General features: G+C 38.3%; 1 protein-coding gene across 1 annotated transcript in view; it reads left to right on the top strand.

Moving 5' to 3' along the window:
• The window catches only part of Engase (cytosolic endo-beta-N-acetylglucosaminidase), a 29,369-nt gene continuing 17,286 nt past the window's right edge, over positions 1–12,083 (top strand). Inside the window, exons 1-9 of the mRNA XM_076385907.1 lie at positions 1–65; positions 365–459; positions 527–773; positions 852–1,295; positions 1,362–1,536; positions 1,605–1,823; positions 1,897–2,252; positions 2,314–2,496; positions 2,670–2,782. Coding sequence (XP_076242022.1) covers position 459; positions 527–773; positions 852–1,295; positions 1,362–1,536; positions 1,605–1,823; positions 1,897–2,252; positions 2,314–2,496; positions 2,670–2,782 — 1,738 coding nt within the window. The 5' untranslated portion in view covers positions 1–65; positions 365–458. The remainder of the gene's footprint in view (positions 66–364; positions 460–526; positions 774–851; positions 1,296–1,361; positions 1,537–1,604; positions 1,824–1,896; positions 2,253–2,313; positions 2,497–2,669; positions 2,783–12,083) is intronic.

The raw sequence follows: 12,083 nt of genomic DNA, 5'->3' as shown, positions 1-12,083 counted from the left end.
AGTTAGTGCCTCTAGTAGCATAACTCGAAACTAATTCGACACATGTTGAGGAAAGGCCAGGAAAGGTTAAGTAAACTTTCAAACATTGAGTTTATTTGCTGGAATACTAAGTGAAATATTGAATGTCACGATGTTTGCTTATCTATATTTGCTTTTGACACTGTTATGGTGAATTTCTGACAAAATATCAAAAGGTATATATTTTTCTAACAAATATTTTTATGGTTAAAAAAATGTAACTTTACAGGACTATGTAAACATTAGTCACAGTCCACGTAATCACATTATTATTCAAGTACGCGCAGTATTGCTTTATCTATTGCATTGCAGATAAATGTACTGATTGTGTTATTCATACTAGCAGCTGTCAGATAATATTACACATCCAGTGATATGCAAGTTCCGTTTGTTAACACTATCTGGACAGATTCTTTGTATTGTCCTAATTCTTCAAGTGAAGTAAGTTGAAAGGGAAACCTTTGTATTGAACTACTATGAAACTATTTCAATGTTGTCTCTGACACAGTGCAAATCATGGAGATGAACACCGAAGTCATGGAGTCACAGCCTTTCAAAAGTTTAGAGGAGCTCTACAGTGGCATAAATAATTTAATCCCTTGGCCACATATTAGGGAACTACGAGAATCAACGGATTATGTGTACAGTGGCTCTGAAATAAATAGTCAAAAGTTATACATGAAAAGAGTCAATAGAGATGAACAGCCTAGAACTTTACTGTGTCATGACATGAAAGGTGGTTACCTAGAAGACAGGTAATATTTATAAAATATGTAGTATTTTACTTATTTATGTACTAAGTAAATTATATGTAATATAATTATTTGTTTTAGATTTATAGATGGATCAAAATCTCACGATTCTTATCTGTTTTATCACTGGAGTGTTATTGATATATTTGTATACTTCAGTCATTATTTTGTAACTATACCACCTTTTGGATGGATCAATGCAGCGCATAATCATGGAGTAAAAGTACTGGGTACTGTAATTACAGAAAAACAAGGTATTTTGGAGCCTATACTCGAGTCGCAGGAAACAGTGAGAAGGTTTGCAGAAGCTCTCATCCTTGTTGCAAAATTTTATAAGTTTGAAGGCTGGTTATTGAATGTCGAAAATGAAATTAGCAGTGAACATGTTAATAATTTAATATATTTTGTGAAATACCTGACAGAACGTATTCACGAAGAAATTAGAGATTCTGAAATTATATGGTATGATAGTGTAACTAATGAAGGGAAATTGAAATGGCAAAATGAGTTAAATAATACAAACATGTAAGTTTACTATTCATCCGTTTAGTTATTCAAGTTTCTAAAACTTATATGTCTATGTGATTCCAGAGAATATTTCTTAAATTGTGATGGCATTTATCTGAATTACAACTGGACTGTTTCGAAACTGGAAAATAGTTGTACGCTTGCGAAGAACCACAATCGAGATATACGAGACATTTACGTAGGCGTAGATGTTTGGGGAAGAGGCTGTCCAGGTGGCGGTGGCTTTAATTCAGCATTCGTACGTATAGCTATTCTATATTTTATTAACATTTTTATTGATTTTAAATCGAATATTATAAATTTCAGGCTTTGGAAAAAATAAGACAGCAGGGATTGTCTGTCGCTATTTTTGCGCCAGGTTGGACGCATGAATTTTTCGGTCCCGCAACGTTCCAAGAATTGGAAACCTTATTTTGGGCGCAACTTTTTCCTTATTTATATATTCACGTACCTATTTACGAAGGAGAGGTGTTCAGAACTTCTTTCTGCCGCGGGAGTGGTAGTTCGTATTATCGCTGTGGCGAAGTAAGTGTAATTATTTAAACGCTACAATGTACTTAGTTATTGGTAGTGTAATTAAAAATTAAATTATTTACAGGCGCAATTGGAAATGCTCATTGAAGAAGGCAAGAGCATAGTAAAAGAAAAATCGTTCTATAATTTAACCATGCAAAAGCCTCAGATTTCTGTGCCTATGCCGCATTTGAAATTTACGCGCGTTCCAGACATTCCTGAGCCGAAAACCAAAGATGATAGAAGCGAATGTTCAAAGGCAGTCACAGAATATATTTACGAAACAACAAAACATATTATTAGAATATTCGGAAAGGTTGTGAATATTGAAAATAAATTGCCATTGGTCGATGTAAACTGCTTTGAATTTTGTGATCGGTTTTCTTTCGAGGGAGGTGGTTGTCTGAAATTAATTACAGGCGATCCCAGGTCGTATCACAGGTAAGGGTTACAGAATACATTTAAAAATTTTCTTCAACTAATGTGTATTTTTTTTTTATAGACTATTGCTAGTTCACATCGAATTTCCACAAGACATCCAAGCAACCATAGTGTACGAAGAAATGGAATCATTGGTAGAAAATGACAGTAGAAGCGAGCCCGTGTTGATACTGGGTAACGATACTGGCTTAAAAAGCATTGTACACTACAAATCAGAGAGCCTAAACTGGAAATGGAAAAAATGGTGAGTTTATTTACATTCTCTGATAAAAAATACTCTCATAAAGCGTACCCATAGTTACCTCACAATTCCTTAAAATCAGCAGCAGAAAAAGAGGGATTATTTACAATTTATTCTCACAGCTAATCCCAAAAGTCAATCAACACCGCTTAATCCCCTTCCCCTTCTGTCAACAGCGTCTATCTAACAAACATGAAGACCGTAAACGAGATCGGAGTCTCGTTACCAACAAAGGGCGTCTGCTACCTAGGAGAGATCATTCTGGAACAAAAGCAACGACACCTGACCGGTGAGTCTGTTTCATGTGGTTAACACTGTCGCTTGCATGCCGCTGGTCCAGGAAAGTGTACGCAGCAGGTGAATTGCGTCACGATAAAAGTATACCGCGAGACGACGAGGTGTTCTCTACCGCGTAAAGACACTTCTCCATTAACTGTAATCGCCCAGGCTTCTCTTCTTTCCCTCCTTCGACTGAGAACCGCTCGAGTGAAAGGAATACTGACGTTCCGACGATAGAACGCCTATCCAACATAACTTATCGCTCGATATTTCGCAGGTCGGACTTGCGATTACACGATAAGAACATTTCTCATCGGTGAACTTTGTATTATTTGCTCTTTGAAAGCTGGGCGCCGACCTTTTTCCTCTTTCTTTCACTTCGTGCTCGCATTTCACCTGCGATTCTGGATCGCTACTGACTATACACGTGACGTTGTTCTCACGATGCAAAGGGTGTTTGCATTCCGTGGCGGCAATTTGTTTGACGGGAGGACGAAAAATGCCCGCGAGCCTTTGCGCCAGTGCGGAGAACGAACGGTGCCGCGCAAAGGAGGTCGCGACACCATAACTTCGATGACTTTTTTCATTCATTAGTCGCGTTTCGTTCTTGTACAAGGCGCGGAATATACAGGGTGTGCTGGGAGATAAATGAGCAATCTTTTAGACAGGTCTGAGTAGGTGTCTATGCAAATATTGAAATCCATAATTATTCAAATCGTGTGAAACAAAAAATTGAACATGAACATAAGGAAATTTGTGAAGAGATAAAGTCAGAATATTGAAAAGTATATAGTTTGATCTAGCTTTGTAATTCTATCATAGTGAATGGAAAAAGGCATCTAAAGCCTCATACGTGGAACAGAGTGGGTCAGCTAGCGTTCGACTTTGATGTTCCAAAAAATCATTTTTAGTTGACTTTGAATACTCATCAATAATCCACGCAGCAGCCGAGTCGTTCAGTTTAAAATTCACGTCACATAGTATCACAAATCTTTGACAATGCAGGCACATACACCCACTTGGGTACGAGTGGTGGTTGTAAGAAGGACATAGCAGCTGGTATTATTTGTGGATATAGGTGTCGATGATATGCGAAATATCTTCAAATGCAGGATGTAACACATTCCGTACGTCCCATTTCAATTTCAAATTGGCCATAAACTAGCGTCACGTTTCTATTCGATTCATGGAATTTGCCAGGTACCATTACAATATTTTATTGAGCTGTCTTTTATATAAATCTTGAACAAAGTGGACAGGTGTTTCTTGCTGATAGTTAAAATATGAGATAATATACTGCTTAATTATTGAATTATGTCTGGAATTTAAATAAATGAAAGTAGTCAGAGATATAAATAATATAACATTAAAACTGAAGTGTAGTGAAATTGATATACATATAGAATGTTCGACAACAGGTGTCAGAAATTTGGAAGGGTGATTCTGTATATAAAAATAGAACTAACACTCGTGTAAAACGTGTCTAATTTCAGACTTATTCTACTGATTTCGATGTACATGACTCGTAGGATATTCTACTGATTTCCCTGTGTCTGACTCGGGACTTATTCTACTAATTTCTGTGTCTGCCTCGGGGCTTATTCTACTGACTTCACTGTATCTGACCTGGCTACTGCGTATCGACAGTAGAATAACTCCCAAGTCAGACACATTTCACATCTCTGTTAGGCTCCTTCCCGACAATCAATAATTCCGAAACGAAGCCTCAAACGCATTTTCGTCACTCTTGATTTTCCACTTATTTTAGTGTCTAGAATCACCCTCTAAAATTTATAATTATACATTGAAAAGATACAAGTTCCCAAAGAATTTTCGTTAATAACTCTCCTTCCTCTAATTATATCCACAGCATTTTTCGAAGCCTCTTGTTTGTCAAAATTTCATGCACGGTGAATACAAGAGATCTCGTTGAAAGTTCAACGATACGTGTAATAACAATCCAATATATTCGGCCGTGAGCAATAATAATCGACAATTTCACTGACCACAGTGATAAAGTCGGCGGCAGCAATTTTCGGTGGTGCAAGGGGCACTAATGGCGTCCATTCATTACGGTTAACATGCTCGGAGCAAACAGGCGGGCCTGCTCGTTTGTTTCAGCAGTCACATCGCGAACGAGCAACCCAAATTACGTTCACCCGCGTGTTGCAACAAACGACCATTCGTAACCGGAGAATGCGACCGGTTCATTGATATTCCTGTGGTTATCGGGTCGAATTTTTCTGCGGCTCTACCTGCCGTTACACTTTGCATTATAAGGCTCCTTTCGTCTTCTCTCTTTCACTCGTCAATTGCGTCAAGGCGCACACGTTCGCGCGCTCTGCTCGACCGCGTTCGATTTGCATGTAACCTTTCGGAACGCATTGTTCTGCCACTTTTCATCTTTGCACGTGGGTATACCGATCTCCACTTGCAGTCCCACGGGTACCCTGATACCTCTCGATGGAAAAGAGCGTTTGATAGTCTGTATTTTCTTCTGCGACTCGACTCTCTTTTGGGGTTCATTTTTTAATCATTTTTTCTACATTTTTTGGGAAGCGGATTTTTGAGTGAATTGAAGTCAGGAGGCTGAACGGAGAAATCTAGGAGTTATCTTGGAATTAGTTGTAGCTGGTAGTAGATTGTTCTTTTATAAATAAAAAATTGGAAACTACGAGAAATTTCTTGAAATTATATACTGGAGGAAGTTTGAATAGACAATTAAACCAGGTTTTAAGGCCAAATGAAATTCATGAAAGAAGTTTCTCGTACTGAAATAAGAAAGTATGACAAAACATTGATCCATAATCTAAGTTGTATCGTTCAGAACCTGTAAACTTAATCGAAGCAGGAGATCTTAACTAAGAATCTATTAAAGATAAAGCATCAGCAAACCACGAACCCGTAAAAGTAAAATCCATTTCACAAGTAGGTCGATATACCGTACTGAAACAATGATTTGTCATGCGAACAAAGTAATCGAGTAAATATTTTCAAGAAGTATATACATTTTTCCTATGAATAGCTAACACTACTTGCACAACATTTGCATTTTCATTCAACTTTTTATTCAGTTTCGGAGCTTCTTAATATACAATAGGATCAGGCAGTAATGTGTCATTTTTGTTGTGCTTAAAAGAGTATATTTACAATTCTTGTTTTTATTGTCATTAAACGTTATCAGTTAACAGAAGTACTCAGGTTTATCCGCTGTAAATAACTAACTCGTCCACTTTTTAATGTCCATAGTTATTGACTTCCTTGTATCATATTTCTCGACTAATGAAGTTACACTTTTACCACTCTTAACATCCTTCATCATTTTATGTTTAATTGGTATAAGTAGTACCAGACGCTTCCGCCTTGGCGATGATAGAATATTCAGTGGACCATTCTCTCGATACATTTACGTATTCTAAATAGCGTAAAGCTGAATTAAACTACGAAAAAAAGCAATTTTTTTCGCTGCTAAAGAATACTCAAAAAATCTAGATCCTTCACAGCAACATTTTTTGACCATAACTTATCATAAATGAAGTCTAGTTCAGAAGATTCAAACTGCACCATAAGTGGCACTCTATAATTCAATGGAACCTTCTCTGTCATATCTAAATGACATGCTAGCAGACCTTAAGCTTCTCCAATACATATAGTGATGAAGAGTAGAGGCAAAACAGAGGTTTGTTATCTCGACAAGGTGTTCCTTCATCATGAACTCCAATATTTCGAGAGTCCTCGAAGTCTAAATTACATCACGATGATCGTGCCATACAGGGAACGTATAATCATTATAAGCTCTGTCATGGTCGATAAAGCGAAAGAATGTCGTCCAGTCCTTAAGGTATTGCTGAAACGTTAGAACGTCGTTTCGCGAGTATTTCTCGAGCATCCTCGCCGCTGTTTCTTCTAGCCGCGGCTTACAGGCCGTATTTATGAAGGAAGATCGATGACTTCTCTTCTTCCGTCATCGGCATCGTGTCGGCGCATCCTCCACGAGGCTCGTTCCCCTGTTGTGTAGGAAGGAACAAAGTGGGTGTTGAACTCCGTTAGAAATATTTTACAAGAATTACCGTAGCCTGGAGTGCCTTTTCCAAGAATCTCTGCCCCTCTCCTTTTTTCGCGTTCCCCTTTGCGATATCACTCACGCTCTTTCGTCTTTTTAAGATTCGAAAGGGGTACGTAGAACGGTAGTTTGAGTTGCAAACCAGTGGTCTTTGGCTAGAAGCTGTTCTTCGATCGATTTGTCGCAGGACTTCTCTTCTTCTGCCTTTGTTTTTTATTTATTTCGAAGTTGCGTGTAATTAGGCAGGGGAACATACATCACGATCTAGTTAGCGTTCAAATTAAGGGAACCCACAATTGACGATGAGATCAATTCACGTGGAAAATTGCCGAACTTCATGACCCATTTTCTTTCGAGCCACTGAAGCGATTTGGAGCAAATTTTGACCCAGTAGGTTTACTAGTAGCCAGCTGAATTATAGTTCATTATTTTTGTATGAACCTTTTTGGGGAAAATATTCACAGTACAAACAATTGTGAATCATTATCTTTTGTTAATAATATTTTTATTAACTTTATGTAAATAGTATTTTATCTAACAGAGTTTCCTGCTAAAAGTTCTTTAAACATTCAGATCTCTCCTAAATCCTTTAACGTTAGTGTCACAATGCCCATCCATTTTCTAGCCATTTTTCGATCCATTAGCGTGTCATTTGCACTTTAATTAATATGTCGTAACAGTAAAAGCACCAGAGTACCAGAACTGCGAAACGTGTTAGCCATTAGACCAGTATAAAATTACACAGAGCAATTGAAATACTGCACAGAGATGCTTCGAAGATTTCACCAGGATATTATTTGGTCGTTGACCTGACAGAAGTGAAATAGAAATACGTGTGTTATTGAACCTTCCGCGGGAAGAATTATGTCACGGCTTAAGAAATAAATCTAACGATTTCGTGACGAAACGCTCGGTCCATCTGTGTTTTCTCAACATTTGATGGAAAGTGAGAGATTTACAACAGAGTTAATCAAGTTACACGTGAAATTGCTTTTTCGAACATTTGCATACAGAAAGTCAGGTGTAGGTACTAGGTATAATAAGAAGGGGAACTGAAGGATACGTGATTAAATGAGACACGTGTTTTACGAAAGCATCATAGGTACTACGTAACTTTCCTTTTTTGTATGTCTCATCTAACGATCCTTAGTTATCATCCATGCACTATGCAGGAAAAACCACGCTTTCCTACCTCCTATTACGAATTTATTCTAACTGTGTGTACGTAAAATCTCATTAAGCCTCCAATAACTCACCTGCTTGAGTATTCATTGCTTCTGTGAGGGTTTAGTCGAGGACCTAAAATTTTTACGAAGGAGAATAGCGAAGGAGTTATGTTTATATTGTAAATCCAACCTCGAGTAGGAATCTCAACATCAGTGAATACGATGACATAATAGGTATTGTAGTAATAATGTGTTACAACAATGTAAGACACTCTCGATTGAAATGCCAAGAATCTCAAGCTTATCCTCGAGCTGTCAGGATTTAAAGGTGCGTTCAGATCTGGGACTCGACATAAGATAATGCCACGTTCACACTTGAAAAAATTGTTATGCAAATGAATATTTCAGCAACGATTGAACCCAAAGCAATAATATTTGTAAGGTGATACTAACGAAACAGAGTTAAATAGGCTTTCAGAATGAATTTCTGCAGCATCAAATACTGTTCTAGAATCTCCAGAAACGTGGCATAATCTCCCCCGAAGTTGAACCCGACTGGCCCAAGCCTGAACGCCCCTCAGCGCTTAATACTTCCGTCTTCCAGCCTTCTCGCGCTCGTTCAGCAAACGAGCAGGGATCGATGTACACATAATAGAAGACAGGGGATCCGATCGTTACTCTCGGATTATTTCAAGGCACAGTGGTGGCATTTTCATAGAATCTTCGGCATTTGATGCGAGCCGTGGCTCTCGGGAGAGGTAACAAGAGAGGAACGTTCATATTTACAAGATGAGATCAGACTGTTTTCCTGCTTGGCCAAGGCGATCTACTCGGCCGTTTTACGATACGTGACGACCAGAGTTGCTCGAAGATCGGCGGAAGGGAGCGAGAGGAAGCGAGGAGGAACGGCGGCTCGTGCCTCGATCAAGGAAACATTTTCAACGGGACAGCAGAGCCTCTCCTCGTCCTCTTGCTTTTGCATTCCGCGCGGCGTGTTTGCCAGAGTACAAACGCAGTCATCGTGTCGCGAAAGTAAAACGTGCCTGGTCACTGAGGTGATCGCTGATCGATCGTAAGTCTCCCTATAACAGAGACCGGATACGTTTATGAAGAGTTGAGGGGACGAAGTTCCGCCCATAAGCATGGAGAAGGGGTGAAGCTACTTGTTGTGAGGGTGTGTAGGAGGGTGGAACGAAAGTATTAGGATTGAGTCACTGTTTTCTGTAATGCTAATGAAAGAAACTTGATTTTAGTTCTTTATGTAAATCCTGTCGCGCCATTTTTGAAATATTAGCGACAAAAATTTTGGGTCATTAATTCTGGAGTCTGGTACTGGTATTGGACTCATTCTTGTTTTGATGGGATTAAATTTCTTTACTGCTCTTTTATGAAGACACACATTCTATTTTTTAGATCTCGATTGAGACATTAATTTGTCAAAATTATGATTTGCATTTGAATTTTAGATTGAGATGTTTCGAAAATATACTTCGTACAAAATTAAAGGATCATTAATTTTGAATTGAAAAGTTATCGATGTTTGGGCTGCTGTAACTTCGCGAAAAAAAATCGTACAGCAGTGAGCTTAGGCTCATTTTAAAGGGCATAGCTTCTATTTTATGGCCACTAAATTGAATCTTTCCAAAAAAATTTGTCTACTCGCCTACAGGACGAGAAAGTGGAGGTTGTTCCTGCCTGAATCTTTTTCAAGTTCAGAGGACTTTTGAGAACTTGACAAATTTTTTTTGGGACTGGTTTTGCAGTGGACTTCAAGTCTGAAGCCTCCCCTTTCCAACAAGATCTTAGTGAGTGATTTATGATTTTTTTTTACTGAGTTATCGCAATTTGAATGAAAAAATCTTGCACTACTCTACTGCTGGCAGACCAATTTTCATTCAAACTGAGATAACTCTGGGAAAAAAAATCGTAGATCTTTCGTTTTAGTCTCATTCGAAAGGGAAGACTTCAAAGTTGAAATCTAGTGCAGAATTAGTCCCGAAAAAAATTTATCCCGCTCCTGAGAGTCAACCGAATTCGGAATATATTTTGGGAAAAACAACCTTCTCTTTCGCGGCTTGTCACTAAGTAGAAAAATTTTTCTGAGAAAATTCAATTCAGGGATGATAAAGTAGAGGCTTCACTCTTTTAAATGAGACCAGGCTCACTGGCGTACGATTATTTTTTGCAAAGTTACAGAAGCTCAAAGATTGGCCATTTTTAGGGTCCCTAGATTATCGAGTCATTCTGATGTTAAAGTGACACTCTTCGTTCAGACCACGATAACTCGGTGAAAAAAAATCGTAGATCTTTCGTTTTGGTCTCATTCAAAAGGGAAGACTTCAAAGTTGAAATCTAGTGCAGAATTAGTCCCGAAAAAAATTTATCCCGCTCCTGAGAGTCAACCGAATTCGGAATATATTTTGGGAAAAACAACCTTCTCTTTCGCGGCTTGTCACTAAGTAGAAAAATTTTTCTGAGAAAATTCAATTCAGGGATGATAAAGTAGAGGCTTCACTCTTTTAAATGAGACCAGGCTCACTGGCGTACGATTATTTTTTGCAAAGTTACAGAAGCTCAAAGATTGGCCATTTTTAGGGTCCCTAGATTATCGAGTCATTCTGATGTTAAAGTGACACTCTTCGTTCAGACCACGATAACTCGGTGAAAAAAAATCGTAGATCTTTCGTTTTGGTCTCATTCAAAAGGGAAGACTTCAAAGTTGAAATCTAGTGCAGAATTAGTCCCGAAAAAAATTTATGCCGCTCCTGAGAGTTAACCGAATTCGGAATATATTTTGGGAAAAACAACCTTCTCTTTCGCGGCTTGTGACTGAGTAGAAAAATTTTTCTGAGAAAATTCAATTCAGGGATGATAAAGTAGAGGCTTTACTCTTTTAAATGAGACCAGGCTCGCTATCGTACGATTTTTTTTCGCAGAGTTATAGCAGCTCAGAGATTGGCCATTTTTAGGGTACCTGGATCATCCAGTCATTGTGATGTTAAAGCGACACTTTTTATTCAAGATGTGATAACTCAGCGAAAAAAAATCTTAGACCATTCGTTCTGGTCTCATTCGAATGGGGAGGCTTCATACTTGAAATCCACTGCAAAATGAGTCGTGAAAAAAATTTATCCCCCTCCTGAGAGTCGATTGAATTTGGAATATATTTTAGACAAAACAACCTTCTTTTTCGCGGCCTGTAGTCGAGTACGCAAATTTTTCTCAAGAAATTCAATTCAGGAACTAAAAAGTAGAGGCTTTGCTCTTAAAAATGAGACCAGACTGACTACCGTACGATTTTTTTTCATAAAGTTACAGGAGCTCAAATATCGACAATTTTTCAGACTTTTCTTCAGTCTTAAAAGAAACTCTCTTCCCTTATGAGGCTTCACTTTCATTCTAATAAACATGTCAGACACGATCCAGTTTAATTAATATACAATAGGTTTCTCCCTCGAGTTTATTTTCATCGTCGCATCGTCTGATTGCACGATCCTAAATGAATTCGCGGATCATTTTAATGGCGATCCCGGAAGCGATCCACGTCGCGAAAACTTGCTTGTCGATATCTTTGCTAACGCGATCACGTCGTTGATTGCGATTCGTGGCGTAAGGAACGCGCTAATTGCGTTCAGTAGAAAGCAACTGTTAGTCGGTGAACCTTCTGAACGTGTAGAAAAATTCCATCAATAATAATCATAGAATTAAATCATAGAAAGCAGAAAAATCATAGGACAATTCGATGCTTGAAATGAACTGTTTCCAAATTTGCAATTCAAAATTTCTGTATGCAAATCGTGTGTACGGAATTCTTTCACAGTGCCTTGGGCCTTAGACCTTGCAGTCCCCGTTCTATGGGCGATAAATTTCGATGTAATAACTCCTGTAGTGTGGTCGAACAACGCAGCATTACCTCGTCACGTGCAATTTGTGCAAGTGCACGCATAATTTGAAACTGTTCTTTCGAGTTGACGACTTCACTGGCGCGAATAGCTTCCTCTAAAATTAGTGAACAGACTGCTATAGCTCTTCGAGAGATTTATGAGAAAATTAATGAAACATCGTGTAGAATATATTTTCAG

Source organism: Calliopsis andreniformis, chromosome 2, assembly GCF_051401765.1.
Source record: "Calliopsis andreniformis isolate RMS-2024a chromosome 2, iyCalAndr_principal, whole genome shotgun sequence".
In the NCBI taxonomy this organism is placed as follows: Eukaryota; Metazoa; Arthropoda; class Insecta; order Hymenoptera; family Andrenidae; genus Calliopsis; species Calliopsis andreniformis.
The sequence above is the reverse complement of the archived record's forward strand: the minus strand, read 5'-3'. Positions and strand labels throughout refer to the sequence as shown.